The 23989-nt window shown below is 33.6% G+C and overlaps 1 protein-coding gene across 1 annotated transcript; it reads left to right on the top strand.

Annotated features, from left to right (window-relative positions):
- The first annotated feature begins 1198 nt into the window (after positions 1-1198).
- LOC123657310 (multiple inositol polyphosphate phosphatase 1-like) lies at positions 1199-23491 on the top strand. The gene is made up of 9 exons (XM_045592881.1): positions 1199-1344; positions 14105-14250; positions 17306-17482; positions 18259-18378; positions 18940-19038; positions 19831-19959; positions 20367-20517; positions 21615-21813; positions 22786-23491. The coding sequence occupies exons 3-9, from the start codon at positions 17306-17308 to the stop codon at positions 23021-23023; spliced, it is 1113 nt and encodes a 370-aa protein (XP_045448837.1). The 5' UTR covers positions 1199-1344; positions 14105-14250; the 3' UTR covers positions 23024-23491.
- The last annotated feature ends 498 nt before the right edge of the window (positions 23492-23989 follow it).

The raw sequence follows: 23989 nt of genomic DNA, 5'->3' as shown, positions 1-23989 counted from the left end.
TTATTTATTGAAAATATAAATAAAAGTACAAAATATGTGTATTGAATCTAAATATCAAAAATTATTCACATTTATTTTACTTCTCTTAATAATTCTTTATATTTTGATGACAACAATCGTTGACAGTACTTCTCAGTAATTATTTCAGATGGTGGTTAATTATTATAATACTGATCGGTGTTTGGATTTCATGAAATTTAAAGTGGAATAAAATAATTCACATAAGTACACTGTTGCGAATAATGAAATAATTCTACCACCACCCTTTTTACATTTATCTTGAGCCACAATTAATAATCCTTCAAAGAGCTGCATGTGGCTAGTGAACGGTTGATCCCTGATATAGATATCTAATTCGAAAATCTGAATAAAATCATAATACAATACGAACAAAATCATCATAGCGTGTGCTTTTTTTAACACTATTATTCTTCGTTCATTGTTACAACTTTTGTATGCAAATGACGTAATTTTTTTTTTCACAAAATTGAGTAAGTGTAGGTGTCATCATATAATGTTTAAGTACTATGTCAGCTATTTATTATATTATTTTCAAAGACTTTCTTGACCCATTTTTTCTTTTTAGTGTTCAAAAACAAAAAATCTTATATAGTTAAGATACCCAACATATCCGATATATCGGAAAGAAACCTATTGGGAATATGAACTAACTTGGGAATATACTGAAATTTAACATAAATTCTCTTGGGTACACCCAAGAGAAGAGTGAGTGAGTGTTTATTTTTCGCTTTAAGCTTCTATTGAGATTGGGCATAAGGGGAGAATAACTTGCTCAATATTTAGAGTAGCTGAACTTGGGAAGTTCCTGACCACTACAAAAGACACACCTAAATAATATCGCTCTCGAGTACTGTTGTGTTTCTTTTGTGTGTAGGTAGCCAGAGTTCCTAGGGAGCATCAAGAATAGGATCGGCAATGCGCTTACAATGCTTCTGATGTAACAAGCGACCAAAGGCTAAGGAATCCGTTTACCATCAGGCTGACCGTACACTTTTTGTTACCCTAGTGCCATAAAAAAACTTAATTGAAAGACGCATAGCGAATTTGATTGATGTAGACGTAGCTTACTGTTATACCCTCCCATTTCCTGCCCTCTCATTTCTAGCCCTACAATTAGGTAAATTGCCTACAATTGTAGTTATATTTGCAGCCATTCGAAGATGCGTTTAGCGTTGCTATGCACATTGGCATTCGCCTCTGTGGCGTACTGTCAGGAAACCTGCCTCTCAGCTGATGAAGATCCATACTTGCTGTTTGGGACTAAGACAGCGTATACGTTCGCGAATCAAGGCATCCCAATCAACAGAGCCCATGACGTACCTGGTAAGTTTTTAATTTAAATATGTTTTATTTCCGTAAAAAGTTAATAGTTACGATCTCCAAGAGTTTCATTTTCAAGATTACGTAAGAAATATTTCTAACACCAATTTCAAATACTTATCTGTACATTTGTATGTATATTTACTACAATAACAATACACTTATAATTGTATTCAAAAACAAGAATATTTCATAAAATAAGAATGTCGCATTTAGATTAAAACGGACGATCTATGAAATATTAATGTTGTAATAATTATTAATGTGGTTACTTAAGAAATCTTCAATGTATATGACCACAAAGGATATTGAGTAACGTCAGACATTTTACTGTTATTTATATAATCTTGATTATAATCTGTGCACGTATCTACATACGGATTTCCGATATTAATGTATACAACAAACAAATGGAAATTCCTAGTTACGTAAGGGATTGGTGTTCTCACTTAAATTTAAATAAGTAGACTCAATATTCTAAGTTGAAAACAATTTTTGATAAGACGTAGGATTAATCTAATAAAACAGAGATATACGAGTAAATTTCATTGTTAAGTTGTCCACACTAATCCATGATTTACTAGGCCAATTTTGAAAAGACAAAGCCTGTCGAAAAAGGTTTACAAGCCATATAACATCTTAACTACTAACTTAGATAATATCACATAGATTTTCTGATATTTTATGTGACTAATTAAAACATGACAAGACCAAGGACTATACACCAAATTTAATCTCTACGTTTTTTTTTCGTTTTTGGGGTTTTATTATACCCTTAAAATTATTTTTTGAAATCTTATACATATTTACAATTCACAACTTAATAACTAAATATTTACAAATAGTTATGGTATACATCATGTCCACGTGGAATGTTGCCAAGAATGCTGGCAGCATTGTCCCGTTGAATCGCTATGCCGATTCTCTGGACAAAATATGCACCAATCCTCTTGTCATCAGTGGAGGCAATAATTCAAGGAGTTACCTCTACTTTATAGTGCAAAACGAAAATATCATCTTATTTATACGTATCTTATTCATTTAGCAAACTTGTTATTTGTTCACCATATTCGGAAATAGAATCCAATTGTTTAGTAATACTAACTAAACATTCTGTTTTGAACATATAACGAGCAGACTTACTTCTCATACTCGACGCATTTGTTTGTCCTTGGCATTGGAAATGTCCCATTAAAAGAAATCATAAGCATACTTACATTAACGCACACAAATACAAACGTGCTTATTTTTGTACGCAAGATCTATGTTAATAGTTAAATACTATGTACCTACTAAGAGTTTTTAACATATTAAAATGTGGAATTTTATGTTTGTAAGTATGTAAGTAGGTATATTTATAGTTGCTTAGTAAATTGAATCGAAATGGTCGAATGGATGGAAAACACCAATGACCGAATGTTAAAGTTAAAATTGTCGAAATCTTTGTGAAGGGATGAATTCCAAAACATAACTTAAGCTTAATAACTTTATCTTAAGCTTCCTCTAATCAGCGTGGTAGAATAACTTACAAACATTTTCTACATCAAAATAGTATTTTGTCCTGCAATAAGACATTAACAATTAGGTATAAAAAAGCGCCGAAGCTGTAACCGCTTTGCTAATTGTCTCATATACCTAATATATATAATTTGTATAAAATTACACTAACACGGCTTTTGATCTTATAATGATTATTTTTCTTTATTTTCCATAACTATAAACTACATAAAGTGGAAGAGAAGGAAATAAACCCCTCGACGTCAGCTTTCTTAACACAAGACCCACAGTAAATTTGCGATTTATAATTATACAAAAACTTTATTATATGAATGACTATATAAACTACTTAATCACGCTCATCATTACTTCAGCCTAATATAGTCCTTCTAGACATAGGCCTCCACAAGTTCGCGCCAAAAATGGCGTGAAACTCATATGTTTTGCCAATAGTCACCACGCTGGGAAGGCGGGTTGGTTGGACGGTTATCCCGCCATCGGTCGGCTTCCCAAGTTCCAAGGTGGGAGTGAAATGCTATCCTTTAGTCGCCTCTTACGACACCAACGGGAAGAGAGGGGGTGGCTATATTCTTACTGCCGTAACAAGACAGCATACTGCCGTAACCACACAGCATACCTTAGTCACGCGCTTGACAGTTACTTTATAAAATGTTTTGTATATTCATAAAAATTATAATTATTGTTATTAGAATAGATTACAATGAGATCACTCATTTACAAATGGGCCGTTATGTTAGTAGTAACAAAGCGATGACCGTAGTTTTTATTTTTTTTTAATTTTTTTTTTTTTATTTCTATTTGGGGAACATACAATTTTATGTTACATTATTATATTATGACTAATTACAATAACTGAAATCAGTAAAGTTTTCACTATTAGCTACATGAAATTTTCCAGTTACAATTTGTTCCAATTTTCCTGTTATATGAAAATTTTTCCACCGATGTTCACTTAGTCGTACATCTGGAAAATTATCACAGCGTGTACTTTACAACGGAAAACATTACGAGTTGACGAAACTACTAAAATACACGCTAGAAAATAAAAACTATAAATGCTGCGTATCGTAAAGCACTAGAATTGTAAACATTGTTCTTAAACATCTTTTTTTTATTACTTTATTTTTATTTTTATTAATTATATAAATTTAAAAAAAAAACATAGCATTATATATGACGATGCGTTGGCGCAACGCTCACAGCCACTGATTTGTGGCTGTTGCGCTGGCCGTTACGGGTTTGATCACCGCACATGGCAAACATTTATATTGGCCATACGGATGTTTGCCATGGTCTGGGTGTTTGCGCAGTCCTTGTGGGTCTCCCCACCGTGCCTCGGAGAGCACGTTAAGGCGTCGGTCCCGGTTGTTATCAAAGACACCTGATAGCGATCATTACTTATAGTAGGGAATATATCCGCCAACCCGCAATGGAGTAGCGTGGTAGATTAAGCTCTGCTCCTTCTCCTACATGGAGAAAGATGCCTATGTCCAGCAGTGTGATATTACAGACTGAAGCGAACAAAGCGAATTCAATATACGTAGTTAAGACAGTACATATGGGTCATGAGTCAGGTGACATAGTTGTAAAAATTTCTACGGTATGAGAGACGAAAATAATGACGATTCAAAGTGCTTTTGAAGTCTCTTTGAATAGACTAATTCTTGATTTTGATTTCGATAAAAGGTTTATTCTTAGGTAAATTTTAATAACATATTTTTTAAATTTACATTAAAATATTTAATAGTCAAGAACATTGGCTGACGATGAAACGTTCGCTAGCTAACTCACAGCATTTATTAGCATCCGAAGCGTCAAACAAGAAATGACGGATGTTTGACCTAGTTGCATAATTATAAGAAAAATATACGTCTAACCAATGCCTATGACTTATAAGGGTCGTGTTGCTATCGTGCATTACAAATAAAAAGAAATTAAAGAAAATTAAGCATTTTAAAACATTTCACGTTTATCCTCTGTAATATCACGAACTACTATTTCATTTACTTCATCATTAATTAACGTTATTAACTAGCCCTATTTTCGTTTATTTTGGACAGTATCCAATTGTTACATGGCGCAACAAGGTAACGAGATAGGAGACATAATACAAGTTAATGAGCCCCATACACACTATGATAAAAATAGTGTAGGTAATCGCGTCATAAACAGTTAAAAAGTACATTCAGTTTTCCAGGTCATCGCTACTTTATACGCTTTATCGTGCTTATTGAACAATTTGTATGATAAAATTAAGAAGAAACATTGTTAGTGATTATTCGTATGATAATTTGTAATTAGTCATTAATATATTTTTTAATAATACCGAAAAAAACAAGTTGACGTCAACTGTAATTACTACCAGCACATCCTTGTGTGTAGTTAGTTGATTCCTTGCGAGTTTTTTATCTTTCACTCTCTTATGTGGTTGATTCAGCCTGTAAGGAGGCTAATTAAATACGTAAAGACGATTTTGGTTATTTTAACCCATACCCCATGATAAATATGTAAAAATTTTCAAACTTCTTTTTTACGTATTTTTTTTTTTCTTTTTAAGGTTCAATTTCGTTTTTCAAAATTATACAAATCTGTTTAAAATGGATCAGTTACTGGAAACTTGGGAGTTAAACTCGATTTATGTAACTGGTAAAATTTAATATTTTGCGTAATATATAAATAATTATTTTAAATTCATAAAAATTAAAAAATAGTAAGTACTTTACTGTAAGAGATTTACAATCTATATTTTTACAAATAAAGCAAATTATATATATTATCTGAAATAGTAAAAATCCCTCAAAATAATAGGGTAAATTGTAAGCTATAAAAGATTCAGATTAACACAGGTGCAATAACTTTAAATAAATAGTGGAGTCAATCACCACGAGCACTGTCTTGTTTGAAATACCCTTTGGAAAGTTTAACCATAGGAACATCATATTCAGAGGTCAAAGACACGAAAACAATTTATTGGCATTCTCAGTAAGTACTGTAGTCCATGCACGCGCCTTTTGATAATTTCTCAATTAGTTTTTTTTATTTATATAACATCTATATATATTTATTTATTTACGCAAAAGAGAAATATATGATAAATAATATTAACTAATGTTCAGTTTCAGACACTAATCATGTAATTTAATTATAAATTAATGTAATTCTATCCTAACACTTCTATAAAGAAATTTTACGAACCCAAATAAAGTTACGAGATTATTTAATCAATTGTATTTAAAGAAGTCTAAATACGTTTAATTATGCATATACTTTGACCTACATTTGAATGTCGAACTATGAAATGAGAACACAATACCTAGGTATATACCTACATTCATATATACATACACCTTTGATGTTTAGAGAATAATATAAATAGGATAAATAAGTAGATATCGCATGAGCATATTTAAAATTATGAAAATATAGAATAATATAATCTGAAAAATATCTAAAAAATAATTGTATTTGCTCGCAAACGAAAAAAAACCGACTTCAATTACATCGACAAGTAATATACCACGTAAGTAGAGGAAAAAAAATAACAAACGCACTAGTCGTCACTACGATTTTCGAGCGTTTGCCTCGATTTCTCTGGGATTCCACCATCAGATCCTGGTTTCCTTATCATGGTACCACACTTGGGGTATCTCCTTTTGAACAAAAAAAAAGAATTATCAAAATCGGTTCATAAACGACGAAATTATCCCCGAACATACATAAAAATATATATATAATAAATAATAATAAAAAAAATATAAAGTCGGTTAATAACATTAATTGAAGTCTACTTCATTGATGTCATTCAAACATGTTATAGTACCTATGATTTGGTAATTTGGTACGTGAGGCAGGCTTGGCTAGTATGGGGCCTCTGATATTACCAATCAGTGAAACCGTCATGATTTCAATACATTTTTTACCCACATTACCTTATATATCGCTATATAGGTACCTAGTTATTTCGAATATTTAAGATAATTAAAAGATTAGAAATGTTATGATAAGTTGTTTAGAAGGTGTTATGTTATTCTCCGATGTCATTAAATATTGAAAGTAATAACACACCTAGGCGGAAAATTACCGAACGAAATATTTTAAATTAAAACTAGAAAACTAGAATCATCGGAAAACAAAAAGATAACCTATATTAAGAAATTATAATAACAATTTTCAATTCGTTTTATTAAATTAAAACATAATATATCGTAGTATTCAATGAAATCCCAAGTACCTACACGTTTTTACGCACGAATAATAAATTGGGATCAATTAATATTATTTAAATGAGATCCAACTTGTAAAATCATGTTGTTTTTGTTCTTCCAATTTTGTGCACTGTAGGATTTTTTCATTTTTATCTTTTCAATTTTACAATTGATTTTTATGAATAAAAAATTACTTTATGATCGTGACTTTAATCTTACGTACGTCCTACGAGTAACGAATAGTAAGCAATGCACAACCTTGGAAAGGTAGGACGCCTACTCAGTTACTAATAAATGCAATTGTCATGTGCTCCGATATGAAAGATGAGTCAATTTCATTGCGTAATTCCCTGTGTGAGCTGAGCATTGGCATTGTATCGTAAATGTCTAGTAAAATGTTATTGTATTTTGCGCCTATTGGCACAGTTGTAGTGGTTCTGCATTGTTCTGCGTGGATTGTGGGTTCGTCTTCCGCCTGAGTCTGGATGTAATATCTTTTCTTAGTGGACGTCTTCTAACTATAAACTACCTCCCAGCCAAATGTTATCTTGCGTCCAGCGGCTTTTGAGATTTCGTGATTTCGTGAATTATATATTTGTAGAAGATATGTATATGTATTATATATATATGTATGTATTAAATAAAAAAATATGTATCTATAGCAGACCGTGTGTGTATGCTACATTTAATTTATTTATGAATATTATTAAAACTATGCTTACAATTATACTGTCACAAGATTAGTCCAAAAACGTACAGTTAAAAGAATATTGAAAGAAGCCAAAACTGTATTATTTTCGCATTTTTTTTTTGTATGTCTGTATCTTAGCCACACAACAAGTCAAAAGTGCTGAATGAGTTTGAATGAAATTTGATACGATTTCAGTCAATACTACGAGCATTAACGATAGCATAGTTTTAATCTCAAAGCTTAGAAAAGTTCCAGGGAAGAAGATCTAAAACTGAAAATATGTCATCATCATCATCATCGTCACTTCAGCCTATCGCAGTCCACTGCTGGACATGGGCCTCCACAAGTTCACGCTAGACATTATGGCGCGAACTCATGTGTTTTGCCCATAGTCACCACGCTGGGCAGGCGGGTTGACCGCAAGACTGGCTTTGTCGCACCGAAGATGCTGCTGCTTGTCTTCGGCCTGTGTATTTCAAAGCCAGCAGTTGGATGGTTATCCCGCCATCGGTCGGCTTTATAAGTTACAAGGTGTTAGTGGAACTTTGTTATCCCTTAGTCGCCTCTTACGACACCCACAGGAAGAGAGGGCGTGGCTATATTCTTTACTGCCGTAGCCACACAGCTTATTAGCTTATTAGTTAACTCGTAATATAACAAAAATATAAGAGACATTTTTTGGGCTTATTAGAAAATTTCTTTCAAACTATTACAAGCACGTACCTAGAGCTTAGTACTATCGTACTTAGTACATATATAAAGCGACAAGGGGGTTTTGAGTGCACGCACGACTTATACATGTCCCCAATCACTTTTATATTTTTAAATAGAACATGCAAACATCGTATATTTATATGTCGCTGACACAATACGCTCGAATACACAATTTTTATTTAAAACTAGTTGATTCGACGGATGTTGTCCTGTTTTGCGAACGTCATACGCGTAAATGTTTAAATAGACGTAACGTTTTCTTAACTTTTCTTTCATGGAATAATGAAATAATGAATAAGAATAATCATAATTGGAATGAATGAAAAAAAAATCCATTCATTAAACAATTCATTTTGATTTATGTAGATACAAGACGTTTTTGGACACTGGTTATGTAAATTCATAAAGTAGATACTTAGTTGCTACACATATTATCTTAATGACGTTTTTCTTGTACTTCTATTTTCTGTCCCGTATTAGAAGTATGGCCTATCTCTAAGTTAACTATCTTCTACTAAGTACTTGTTTAACAGGTTTTATATATATTTTTTCCTGCAAATATGTTACAAATAGACTTGCAGCTGCAGAAGCTTAAGAAACTGTAACTTTTGGATTTACAATTGCTAATAGAAGTATACCATAAACATTCTATATCGAAAAAGAGTAATAAGCATATTTATTATTATTTTATTCGTCGGATACCGTCATCTGTAAAATATCGTTAACGGAAACCGGTCAAACAGGCCCAGGCTATTATAACGCATATTTTTACAAACAAACCAAACATATCAACTTGTAATGGTATATGTCTAGTTACTAGACTCTAGTACAAACACGAAGCTCTCAAATATAATATAGCGCACATGAAAATAATTGTGTTTGCAGGCAAACGAAGAAAAACAGACTTCAATTATATTGACAAGTAATACAACGTAGGTAGACGAAAAAATAGTCAAGTAATTACGCATTATCAAAGATTACTCTAAAAGTTTTGATCAGATCTCGATGAAATTTAAATGGGACCACATGATAAACACAGGCTTTCGATTAAATTAAAAATCATTAAAATCGGTACACCCAGTAAAAAGTTATGCGGATTTTCGAGAGTTTCCCTCGATTTTTCTGGGATTCCATCATCAGATCCTGGTTTTCTTATCATGGTACCAAACTAGGGATATCTCCTTTCCAACAAAAAAAGAATTATCAAAATCGGTTCATAAACGACGGAGTTATACCCGAACATACACAAATATGTATATATATATACGGTCGAATTGAGTAACCTCCTCCTTTTTTTTTTAAGTCGGTTAATAAACAATTAAATTGTGAACTTGAATTACATCCCAAGTGAATAAAAAACCTGGGAGCCATTTAGATATCGATTCCTTTGTCGGTAAAGTCGAGAACAATACATTATTGACTATTGAATCAGGCTCTCATTGCATATTGTATTAAGCCAGTAACATCCCACTTTTGGGCTTAGGCCTCTTTCTCTCTGTAGGAGAAGAATTGGAGCTTAATCCACCATGCGGCTTCACTGCGGGTTGACGGATATCTTACGCTATCAGGTATTTGTGATAAAAGCCAGGACCGAAGGCTTAACGTGCTCTACAAGGCACGGAGGGGAGACCCACAAGGACAAACATCCAAACCGGAAAGAAATATTTATACAAATACAAATATCCATACCGAGCGGGAATCGAACCCGGAAACCGTCGGTGTTTTAGGCGACTACTCGCACTACTGCCCCAGAGCGGTAGTTATTCTTTTGATGAGGTAAAACTTACAATTGACTACAGTTAAAAACCTAAAAATGCCTTATATACGGTAATCATTTAGTGATATCATGAGAATCGCATACTGGCCACTTAGGTGTGATTCACATTAACATAAAGACTCTTTGTTTATAGATATAGATACCTTAAATGAAGCTGTTTTTGGTGGATTTAATGCGTAAATTAATATTTCTTTGTTAATTCGTTAATTGAATTGAAGCCGTTAGTACAGTGTGTACCTATATATGAAATACAAATACCTTTGAAATTGTATAAATTAACACAAAAAAATGATACCTTGGACCCGATATGATTTTTTTGAACCTTTCAATTTTGTATTACTAATTATGAACTGAGATGGCCTTCCTTCCTAAAACACAGGATTTATAATGCAAAAGAAATATTCAAATCAGTCAGATTTTAGTTTGAAGTTTCAATTAAACGATTCTTTAATATTTTATACCATGATGCACTCACTGAAGGAGAACAGTAGCTATAATTAGTAAGTTCGAATAAAACTGTGACATAATTGTGTTATAACTTAGACTTCAATTACATCGACCAAGTAATAAGTACAACGTTAGTAGACGATAAAATAGTCAAGTAACTAACAATTTAAATAAAATCACATCACAAAACGAATCTTCAAAATCGGTCCACCCAGTCAAAAGTTCTGAGGTAAAATACATTAAAAAATGCACACAAATTGAGAACCTCTTCCTTTTGTTTTGAATTCGGTAAAAATTACTTACACATACATAAAAACCTATGTGCATTATAGGTATAGTTCATTACTTCCATGAACATAACATTGTTCTTACATTGAGCACATGAAAAAAAAATTAATATGCAAATTCAAATGCAATTAATAAATATTTATCTATCATTTTAGTAGCTATACATGTATTGTACAGTAAGTTTAAATATTTTATTTATATGCAAACTAGTGTTATAGTTCATACGAAATATTAGCATATTATTATATGACACGTGTAAGTAAATTGACATGTGATTGTACGCTCAACGGACGCTCCGTTAAATAAACATAGCGATTCTATTAGCGTCCGGGCACAGAACTTTAAACGTGAAAGTATTCTAAATCAACACTTATTTTTCGATAGCTTCGTCTTATCGATTTCTAAAACACTACAATTTTTGAAACAACTATTAATATTAATTCAAATACTTATTTCATGAGTTATAACTAAAAGTTGAATAGCAAAAATTAGTAGACTTGTTATCAAAGTGGTTACGGGAAAGTTGACCAAACCTCCAAGAAATTTCAAAGATTGTTTTCTTTATTAAATTTGAATCAGCGATTATGCAATCACAAAGATCAATAACAAGCGTATGTTCCTGTTAAGCAGAGTAATGTCACGATACTCATAGGTATATCGATCAAGAAAATGGTTCGTAGATATTCATATTCGCTACAGCTTACAAAAACTAGAACTAGGAACATTCGCTTTCTTATTGCTTAGAAATATTTGCCGCATATGCTGTGTGGTTACGGCAGTAAAGAATATAGCCACCCTCTCTCTTCCCGTGGGCGTCGTAAGAGGCAACTAAGAGATAGCACAGTTCCACTACCACCTTGGAACCTAAAAAGCCGACCAATGTCTGGATAACCATCCAACTGCTTGCTTTGAAATACACAGGCCGAAGACGGGCAGCTGCGTCTTCGGTGCGACAAAGCTATCCCTTCGGTCACCAACCCGTCTGCCAAGCGTGGTGACTATGGGCAACACACATGAGTTCGCACCATTTTATGCGCGAACTTGAGGAGGCCTATGTCCAGCAGTGGACTGTAACGGGCTGAAGTGATGATTTGCCGCAAGGGGTGCAACAGGAAATATCTTGCTCAAAATTGGGAACAGCCCGACTGGAGAAGTACGTCAACCACACAGAAGATCGCAACCAAATAATGATACTCTCAAGTAATGTTGTGCTACTTACCTTAAGATAGCCAGGGTTTCTAGGGAGGGTTAGGATTAGGGTCGGCAACGGTAAACGGTATCTGCTTACCATCAGAGAGCCCTTACTCTTGTTTGCGATCTTTGTAATATAAAGTTGAAAATTGATATTTGGTGTCGTAACTGAGTGCGATGGCCTGAGTGTCTTTGTTATAGTAATCAAATAACATTACGATAATAATAATAATAATAATCATTTATTTCAGAAAAAATCCATAATTAAAATTAAATTAAATTAGGTGTTAGTAACAAATAGACTTCAAATAAAATAACAATAATGGTTTTAGAAGAAAATTTTAGGTCATATTTATTGCTTATAAATATTATCGAAACCATATTTAATTGAGGTCATCATTCTTTGGATTGATTTTTCCGTGACTAAATCAAAGTGTTTATAATGAGATTTTTAACCTGTGTAATTTTCTATGAACTTTTTGCTGTTTATATAATCTATATTTATTATGCTATTATGTTACGTTGTCAAGAACACAGAAAAATACCATTTAGCTAGACTTAAAAAACATGTTTGTCCAACATGTAAAATAATTATTTAAATATATATACAATTACACAGTTATTCGTCTTTCAATATTTACTTCGATTGTAGTAGTTGAAAATGTTGTTTTAGAAAAAAAAGTTGTTGTACTTATATTCCTTAAGCTAGCAACTTTATAAATTCTCATGAATATACAAATTAAGATGGTGCAATAGCATGAGCATATACCCACGGTGGGACAAGGTGGGGCATTTGCCCTACCGTGATTCCAAGCTAATAATTGATTATTTACATTTTGATGTGGAAAATTTAGGTAGATTTAGCCAAACCCACGCAAACTGTTATTAAAATAGTTTAGTGTTAATAAAAATTTGCAGTAGGTAAATAAATTAAGAAATTAACTTTCGGCTACTTATCGATTGGTTGTTGTTGTTTACTTTATCGAGTTTGTTTTTGCCCCACCTTTACAAAATTCTGGGTGTGCCCATGAGCAATAAACGCGTTTTCTCGCTTGTTTTCTTTATGAACTGTTTTATTAATAGCTTTTGTCTCATCACCACATAATTGTTGAACATTGAGCACGACCTAGTTAAGACACATGAATAGTCACCCCTTCCTTAGCTCGCTTAATCGTTCTGTAGTCTATAAGATTGGGTCGCAAATAAGCTTCTGATGGTTTTGCAAACGTTTATAGGGTACGGCAACATCTATGTAACGGTAACAAAAAAAACTGTGATTTTGATGTTTTATCACGAGTTCCGGCAAAACTATGAGTACTATCGTACTAGAGATAACAAAAAGTACTCGTCAGATCTCAATCAAATATAAATGGGACCACATGACAAGCGCCATATTTTGTTCTCATAAGAAAACAGTCGAATTGAGAATGTCTTCCTTTTTTAGAAGTCGTTTCAAATAAAAATGAAATGAATGAAAATATAACAGTGTCCACGATACATATAGGCCCCGCTTAGTTTTCATAAAAACAATATACACGGAGATAAATTAAAACGATATTTTAAGTTTTAATTAAAACTTTGAAATTCTTCTTTAAGCCTTTGTGCGTTGGCGCAAATTATCATTGTTTTAAATATTTAAGTGAATCAACATAATTTCGTATTATACTAGTGAATATAATATTATAAAAATGAATTTTGTCTGTATGTCTTTTATAGAATCGTAAACAATGCATTTGATCATGTCATAATCTTCAGCAGTGTTGTATATGAGCCCACAAAGGTTTCTGAGTTGGTAATCGTACGACCAAAAAAAAATAATTAAAAAAAGCGTAGTAACGCGCGCAGGGGACACCTAGTATATATAATAAAGTAAACAATGGCACGTAATATTAAATTTATTTATTTGTAACTAAGTCCCAACTATTCTTGCAGGTTGTCAACCAATTGCGATTTGGCTGCTAGTACGTCATGGTTCCCACAACCCGGAGGCGGACGAGATCGCCGACCTTCAGAAGCTCACCCATTTCAGGAATAACATTATAAATAATTATAAAAACAGAAACTTCGCTAATACAAATGTAAGTAAAAATTTTAACTGTAGAAAAACTTTTACAAATCATAATAACTTTATTTAAATAGGCTTCAAAAGCACTTTGGATTCGTCATTTTACAAATTAAAATTTTAAAAGTGAATAGACCGCCGATTCGGATTGTAGATTTTGCAGAGAAGAATCGGCAAGAAGCTCCGCAGTTACTCTTTTGAAAACTTTGTTTTAATACAAAATTAGTAATATCTTGCATGAAATACAGCGTCACTAAGTCCACGCATCTTTATCAACTATGTAATCCTGCACCGAGTAATTAGCTTTATCTATTAATTTAATTTTTACTAAACACTTTAAGTTTATGTTGAGACAATTGCAAAATCGTTTGTGGGATTTTCTGTTACATGCGAATAAAAACCCAGAAAGGAGACCTTTACTTTGCGCAATCGGAAAAAATTTTTTTCATACAAATTCATATAATAGCTGCATTGTTTGTATCGTGGCTATTTAATACAAGTTATGCCCTGCATTAATACCCGTAATAAACTAACGTTTAAAATGTAATTCACAACAATTGATTATAGCGTAATATGCCTCACTTCTAGACGGTGTATTAAGATAAAACCTATTGACATACATCAAATTGTAAGTCAGATATCTGCCTACGTTCAAAATTTTAAAAATCGTATTAAGTATCTTGTAGCAGCTTTTACCTAATTCGTGAACGAACATATTATGCATATAAACAAACAAACCGACAAAGCATAGAAATAATTGTATTGCTCTTACAAAAATAATTATATTTTGTTTTGCCTAAATATTTCTTATGGACAGATATCAGCCGGTTACAATTTTAACCGACTTCAAGAAAAAGAGTAGGGTTTTTTTTTTTTTTTATAAATTTTTATCCACGGGCTCAAAATGCCCGTGCCTTTGTTTATCATGCATGCATTATAATACTACAGGCGATTTTTCTACTTATTATACTACAAATCAACAGTCCTGTGACTGCCTAGTAAAACTAGGACGTGGTCCGACGCCGACGGTTTTTTTTTTTTTTTTTCCTTACTAAATACTGTTTAAGCAGAAGTATACACATAATTGCTTTTTAATTTCTTACATTATTATTTTTCTTATCTATGTCTATATTTACACTTATTTGCCTAGTTATCATATAGGTACACTTATTTCCTAGTTACCATATATGTACCATATATGTACACATATTATATATGTATATTTTTTTTTACTAAAAGTAAATACGATTTCTCTATTCGTTTGTTCTCACTAGACTTTGCGAAGATGACTTGTGATTCCCATACAATTTAGTCACTTTCTATAACAATAGCGATTATGAAACGCAATTTTTCAAAAAAATAAATACTCGTCATAATTATTGTAATTTGCTTGACTTGGGGAGTAAGCTGGTGAACGGAAGTTGAGAGGGAAATATAATTTAGTAAAGATAGAAAGGGAGAGAGTTACGTTTTGTTTATTACTGTGGGAGATAGAGAAGTTTTATTTCAGTCGTGTGGTCTAAAGCACACTTGTTTTTTTTTTAATAGGTATTACTTTTAAAGCCTGATTAACTCATAGGAAAATTGTAACTAAGTAGATAAATTAATTGAGAAAGGGCCACAAATCTTGCTCAAACTCTGGAGCAGCCCGACTGGGTAGATCAACCTTACAGAAAATAACAGTCCAATAATACCATTCTCAAGTTGTATTCCTGTGGTAAGTAAGGTACTGTGTGGCTACAGTACTAAAGAATTTAGCCACCCTTATGTAAGAGGCGACTAAGGGATAACACAGTTCCGCTACCACCTTGGAACTTAAAAAGCCGACCGTTGGCGGGATAACCATCTGCTGGCTTTAAAATACACAGGTCGAAGACGGGCAGCAGCGTCTTCGGTGCGACAAAGCCAGCCCTGCGGTCACCAACCCGCCTGCCCAGCGTGGTGACTATGGGCAAAACACATGAGTTTACGCTATTTTTGGCATAAACTTTTGGAGGCCTATGTCCAGCAGTGGACTGTGATAGACTGTAATGATGATGATGATGATGAAGTAAGGTAGCCAGAGCTTTGAGGACGAGCTGTGTTGAGAGCGATGGTAGGACCGACAACGCGCTTGTGATGCTCCTATAGTGTTGCAGACATCTATAGGGTACGGTAACCGCTTACCTTCAATCGGAGCGTATGATTGTTTGCTACGATACCGGTATTAAAATACTCTTCATATACTATCGCTTCAGCCTGTAATATCCCACTGTTGGGCATAGGCCTCTTTCCCCATGTAGGAGAAGGAGCAGAGCTTAATCCACCACGCTGCTCCAATGCGGGTTGGCGGATATATTATGGGCGGCTCTTCATATACTATATCTATAGTCAATACATGATAATATGTAATTTTATTTACTGAGCTTGCAACGTGCGTGACAATATTAAAGAAACGAAGTATCAAAATATATTACAATTACGATACGTGACCATCATAATACTGAATGTTATTACGCTCATTAAAAATACATTTGCGCAGCAGTTTTCCGTTTCACGAATTACCATCACGTCAAATATGTAAGAAAAGACTTCTAAGTATAGGTAATACCGTTAATACAATTAATAATTATCGTGATCATATTTCTTCATATAAACATTAGGTACTTCCTGACCCAGATCTATGTAAAGGAAATGAAGGCCCACTGTGTCATAATATTATAAGTATTAATAATACAGTATTATAAACAATGAAGACATACTATTGGCTATACTAGTATTACAAAGAGTAAAGGTTTCTTTGTATGTTAATGTATTATCTTTAAAAACAATTGGCTTATTCGACCGTATATATATATATATATATATATATATATATATGTATATATACATACACACGGTCGAATTGAGTTACCTCCTCCTTTTTTTATGTCGGTTAAAATATCCATAATCCATGATCTCTCCCTTTTCTTTGGTATATTTCTAAATATTTATGCCATTATCAATGTGAAAGATTGCTATGTCATTTACCGGTGATAACTAAACTTAATAAATGTATAGGTTATGCTACAAAGTATAATTTATTTCAACAGATGCGCATGTGCTCGGCAGATTTGAACTTGCTCGAGAAATGGACTTGGAATTCCCGTCAGAACGCAACTTACGCCGGGGACCTCACTAGCGATGGCTATATGTCAACGCAACAATTAGCGCAAGCTTGGAAGCAAAAGTTTCCCGGATTGTTGACGGATAATCGTCATGATTATTTAGTAAGTACAATGCAATTCGAAGAAACAAAGTAATAGGCTATGTGTATTTTTTTTTACAAAAATGTATAATAATATTATTATTATTTATAGTCTAATCTCATAAAATCGTTAATTTGTTAACTTTTCATCGTCGGTAACACTACGAACAATCAAGATATTTACCATATTTGTTAAATATACCGTTTTACATACATATATACCTATGACTTATAAAACTAGATTTTCATTGATTGAGATTTTAGCGTATCCCCACAGATAGCCAAAGGCTTCTTTCTAAGGCCATATACGAGAAGAAATAAATAAACGCTTCACAATCAACGGCCCCCAATTTTCTCGTGTTTCGGGGGTCCGGTAACTCACAATACACAAGCACAAACGCCCAGACCACTACAAACATCCATCTGGCTATAATACAAATGTCTGATGAGATCGGGGATCGTACGCAACCGCTACGTCAACGCGCCGTAAAATTCAAGAGAAGGGATAGTTTAATCCACAACGCCACCTCACAGTGGGTTGGCGGTTAATTTCCTACCATGAGTAACGGTCGTTATCAGCTGTCTATGATAACAACCAGGATCATAAGCTTTACCTAGATCATAAATATCTGCCCCAAGCGGAAATCGATTCCGCGGCCGCCGATATTTAGGCGACTATATGCACCATGTAAATTTTATTTCGTTGTGAAAGTCTCTTTATATTGTTTAAAACTTACTAACTTTGAGGCAAACAAATAAGTAATGATTTTTTTTACATAAAATTTTCATAATTTTCAGTTCAAATTCGTCAACGATCAACGCTCAAGCACTACTTTCCGCGCTTTTACGGAAGGATTATTTAGAGCCCAAGAAGACACCTACGATATTGCAAAGGAAACTGATGAAAAATTACTGCGGGTAAAATATCTTTTCGTAATAATAACTTAGTGGTAGCGTGTCGCAAGTTGGAAGAAAGTGCCTTGATATGCCTGTACCTGGAATTATACTTCCTGGACGTCCAGAAATGGCTAGATGTCCTGGAGCTGGACACGAGGTTGACTATGGTGTACCAAACGGTGCAAAAGATCGAGCAAAGTGGAGGAGTGTTAGTTTGAAGGCAGACCTGGCGACATGAGCTGGGAATAATACCTTGAAGAAGATATAATACCGTATATCTCTTTGGTCACCCCATATCTTTAAAGCGACGCTGTTATTTTGTATTTATTATTTAATTTTTGTAAATATTAAAGATGGTACTTTTGGAATAAATAATAAAGATAATCTTGCAGAAAAAAAGTTACAGAAAACAATTCAAGTTCATGCGTTTGACGGTTCGCAAGACAGAACCTATGTCGACTCAGCTAGTATATTAATAAAATGTGTTCTATATTGATAAAAAATATAACATACATTATAGTATAACTTAAATATTATTATTCTTAATATTGTTATTTTAATAAAAATGTTTTTACATTCCAGCCGTATAAATTTTGCTCGTCATGGGTAAAAAACGTCGAAGAAAACAACGACACTCTGACACAGTTACGAACATTTGAATCTAAGCAAGAATACAAAGAGGTAATAATTCTATGATATATTTTTCTTTTATTTATTTATTTATTTTATACTTTATTGTACACCACAAATATATTACAAACAAAGCATAAAGATAGTTACAGACAGTGAAGTACAATGGGCGGACTTATGGCTAATTAGCCATTTCTTCCAGACAACCCATACATAGAAAGGAAACTTTATCTAAATTGGGTAGGTGGCCTTTACACTATCAAGCTCCACCATAACCGTCAGATATTTCTATTATTGTGAATATAAAAGTTGTAGTTGTTAGAATAGCTGATAAGACCCATTAGTCCCAACCTATCAAGTGCGAGATATGTTTTACTCGCGTTACAGGGTTTTACAAAACTCAAATTTAATATAAACGCCGTGTGGGGCGATCTTTGGCCCACTGGACCGACGATCTACGTAAGATTGCGGAAAGGATCGCGGAAAAACGGGGATGTCTAGTGCGAACTTGGGGGGGGACTATGTCCAGCAGTGGATTGCAATAGGCTGAACTGACTGACTGACTAATATTAATATTAAAAAATAAATAGTAAACGACCTTAATATACTCAACGACCCTAAGTAGAATATGAATCATATGTCAAGGAGAAAACAACACAAGAACAAACGTCGAACCTTGAAAAATGTCTGTTTGGCCTGTACAAGTATTTGTCATGTCCGGGAAACGAACCTGTAACCGCTTGGATAGCATCCAGTTGCTGCGACGACATCGCCAACGTAAATAAGACGTAATACAAAATTTTATGAACTATTTACTGAAGTATAAATATTTCCGTCTTTCAGATGATAACGAACATTTCGTTACGATTGGGTTTCAACTACGATATCCAGAAGGAACTTGTCAAACATATGTACCAGATGTGCCGTTATAATAAAGCCTGGGATGTTTCCCAAATCTCACCTTGGTGTGCTGTAAGTATACAAATAAGCCTTAGAAAATAAACTAAAACAATAGTATCACATTTCGCTCTTGTGTATTCATTTTGTACGACTAAGTCAAGCATACGGCTCACCTTATAGCAAGCGGCTACCGTAGCCCATACCAACACCAGAAACATTGCAAGCGCGGTGCCGACCCTATCCCAAATTTTCCCCGGGAGCTCTGATTACCTTACTCACCACATGATCACAACACTGCTTGAATGCAATGTTATTTGGCTGTGATTTATTATAAGGTCGTCTTCCCCAGACGGACTGCTCCAGGTTTTGCGCTCCTCAATGTCCTCGCTGTTCAAACTCAAGTTTTTGGCCTTAAAAAGGGGCCGGAAAGTAGCTCCCCAATCAAAGACACTTCTATTAATTTAATAATATTTTTTAAGGTTTTTACCAAAGAGGATCTCAAGCGCTTGGAGTACGCAGAAGATTTGGAAACCTATTACAAGTACGGCTACGGAACACCCATGAATCAGCAAATTGGATGTACTGGCGTCAAAGATATGATGGACTTCTTCAAGATACACGTGGACAAAGGTGTGCCGTCAAATTACTAAGAATCATCATCATCATCATCATCATTCCTATTAGTCGACTTCAAAAAAAGGGTTAGGTTCTCAATTCAACTCACAACTTTTACCTTGTAATACTACATAATTTTAATTGATTGCTGATACTTGTAGTGTGGTCCAATTTAAATGTGACTTGTACTTTTTGAGTTATTCCTAATAATGCCCATTTCTTTGACTATTTTTTCGAATACCTACAGTGTATTTACTAGTCGATGTAAGTGGAAGTCGTGTTTTTTTTTTCTTTTGTTTTAAACAACATCTTTATTTGAGAATTGAAAACTGATAAAATAAAACATAAAAATAATTTAGATATATTTATTGTCTTAATAGACAAATACGGAATGATACGAAAAATTGATATAATTAAATTTAAACAATATATTTAAAAGTAATTAAGTGTGGTAGTTACCGTTTCTTTCCGGCAATAGAATGGCAGCAATTGTAACGGGCCCTAATACTATTTAAACTCTGTCTAAACGTCTGGGACGTACAATACATTTTATGTATACGAAAAACGACGCCGCGTTGGCGCAACGGTTACAGCCATGGATTGTATCTGTTGCGCTGGCGGTTGCGGGTTCGATCCCCGCACATGACAAACATTTGTATTGGCCATACAGGTGTTTGCCGTGGTCTGGGTGTTTGTGCAGTCCTAGTGGGTCTCCCCACCGTGCCTCGGAGAGCACGTTAAGCCGTCGGTCCCGGTTGTTATCATTTACACCTGATAGCGATCGTTACTCATAGTAGGGAATATATCCGCCAACCCGCATTGTAGCAGCGTGGTGGATTAAGCTTTGATCCTTCTCCTACGTGGGGAAAGAGGCCTATGCCCAGTAGTGGGATATTACAGGCTGATGCGTATACGAGAAAAAAAAAACGATTGTGCTTTATACCAAAACGACTGAAACAAAACTTCTTTAGCAATAGGCCTGCACTGTGTCTTAGATATATGAAACGTAACTGGCTATGAGAGAAAGAGAGAAAGAAAATATCTGCTCGCACCTCTCTCTCACTCGCCTTGCCCGATCACAGTTCACGCATTCAGCAGCCCCCTCCCCGCAGACACGCCGCAGCAGCCGCGCAGCAGCGTGCGGCTGGCGACGGCGCCGGCGCTGCTGCTGGCGCTGGGCGCGCTGGGCGCGCGCCGCGACTCCGCGCCGCTCACGGCCGACAACTACCACTCCGCCGTGGCGCTGGCGCGCCGCTGGACCTCCTCCACCATCGCGCCCTTCAACGCTAACCTCGCGGCCGTTCTGTACAAGTACGTGTTTTTGATATGATATTCAATTTTTTTTTTTTTTTTTTTTATAAATAAAGTTATGTCCACAGGCTTAAAGTGCCCATGCTTTTGTTATTCCGATTTTTAGTTTTATAACTGATCATTTACTTGTTACACTACTGCAGCTTACATTAAGAGAACTAATTATTCTGTCTTAGTATCCCTAATGCAGACGTGAGTCCACCGACCAAAATTATGCTCAAAATTATCTTACATACTCAAAAAAAAAAAAAAAAAAAAAAAAATTTAGAATTCCTAATGTGTGGGTAACACAAAAATAAAATCGTACAAGTACGTGTACATTTTGGCACATCGAACCGACCTTTTTTAATCGTCTCCCAAGAAAGGAGAAGGTTCTCAATTCGATTGTATTTTTTGTATATGTTACCTCAGAGCTTTTGTCTGGGCTGATTTCGATGATCTTTTTTTAAATCGAAAAGTGATACGTGCCATTTAAATTTAATTGAAATCTGACAAATATATACTTTTCGAGCTATATCTAATAATGCGTCTAATAAGACTATTTTTTCGTCTGCCAAAGTCTAAAAAATATAATTATAGAATTATACTTTTTTGTCCTTTTTATCACATATATATATATCACATATCAGTAAAGTCCGGATTATGTCAAATAGATGTCATATTTATCTCATTTCGATTACGGTACCCCCGAATTCCGCCATTATGACATCATTATTACATCACATGGACATCATATAAGTCAGAATTATAATATTATATTAAATGTCCTACTTATAACGTCATCAGGATAACGTAAATAGAAAGAAATAATGACCCATTTGTGACTCAACAATGTACTTTAATCTTATAATGCAGACTATGATCTAAAATGACATCATATTGTGCAGTGGGATGGGCGGAACTTCCATCAAAGTTCAGCCTATATGTAGGTAGATACATATATTGATATTTACCCAAAATAATTAATTCCAGATGCACACCAAACAGCAATTTACAAATCAACGAACAATATCAAGTATTGTTCATGGAGAATGAGAAGCCGATGAACTTAGAAGAGTGTCGTGTAGGTCTTTGTAACTATACATTTGTTAAAAACCGCTTCGGTCTCATCGCCGACAATTGCAACCTCGACTTCTGCAACTCGGCAACCAAAACTACCGGTCTTATTGGATTTACTTTATTATTTGTCTTTATAACAAAATTGCTTTAAAATAATCTTGGCAGCTCGTTAATTTTCTTTTTCGTTTAGATTTGCGCCCTCATATGTATTTAAAAGGTTATTTTCAATTAAATTGAAAGTAACGTTTCTTTTGTGTTGTGGTTTTTTAGAACGGTTCATTTGTCTGTATTTCTGCACGAGTGAGAAAAAATTAATGAAAAAATAAGGTGCAAATATATATTATTAATATTTTATCTGTTTTAAAGTGTTCACTTAATCTGTATATATACAGAAGATAAATAGAATACTTTGTTAATGTTTACTGTTGATTTATTTGTAAAATTATATTTTTAGTAATGTAGGTTTAAAGAAGATTTAATCACCTAAACTTAACCTCAAGTTATTGTTAAAGTTTTAACATGACATAAAAGTACATACTTATTCTGTTATGTCAGATGTTTGTATAAATTTAATAAAAGTCATTGGACAAATTAAACGTAACGAATTAACCGATCTGAATCTCAACCTTTTGAAACTGCGAAACACTACCTAATATATTAATATTTTTTATGTTTGGGCTAAGGAGTAACTAGAGATAGAATTTTGATATAAACTGTTAAAAGTCTATCTCTGTTAAAACAAATTACAGTTAAATTTATATATTGTAGAAAACATATTTTAATAATTTAGTAACAAACATTAAAAATATATTGGAAATTACGTTTACATATACACGTTTTACTTAAATTTAAATTTAGCTAAATTACTAATTAAAACTTATTTAAATTATTATTTTTAAGCTTAATTGTACATGTATATGTGCTGTTTTTTTTATTTTATATAATTTAATTTAAATAGTCACTACTTTTAGATTTAAATGAAATTTAAACAAGCTTAAAATTTTTAATAAGTATAATTTTTTTTTAACTATAAAAGTGGGTATATAAATAACTTTAATATTGTAATTTTCAGACAAATTTTATTATAAGTATTTTGCAATTACACATTCATATTATA

This window comes from Melitaea cinxia, chromosome 10 (genome assembly GCF_905220565.1).
Source record: "Melitaea cinxia chromosome 10, ilMelCinx1.1, whole genome shotgun sequence".
Lineage (NCBI taxonomy): Eukaryota > Metazoa > Arthropoda > Insecta > Lepidoptera > Nymphalidae > Melitaea > Melitaea cinxia.
The sequence above is the reverse complement of the archived record's forward strand: the minus strand, read 5'-3'. Positions and strand labels throughout refer to the sequence as shown.

What these genes read in the sequence shown, in the direction of transcription:
- LOC123657310 (XM_045592881.1), top strand. Translation starts at nt 17,306, where the DNA reads ATGCGCATGTGCTCGGCAGATTTGAACTTGCTCGAGAAATGGACTTGG. An exon ending in ATAATCGTCATGATTATTTA is followed by an intron (nt 17,483 to 18,258) that starts GTAAGTACAATG and finishes CATAATTTTCAG; the next exon opens with TTCAAATTCGTCAACGATCA. An exon ending in AAATCTCACCTTGGTGTGCT is followed by an intron (nt 19,960 to 20,366) that starts GTAAGTATACAA and finishes ATATTTTTTAAG; the next exon opens with GTTTTTACCAAAGAGGATCT.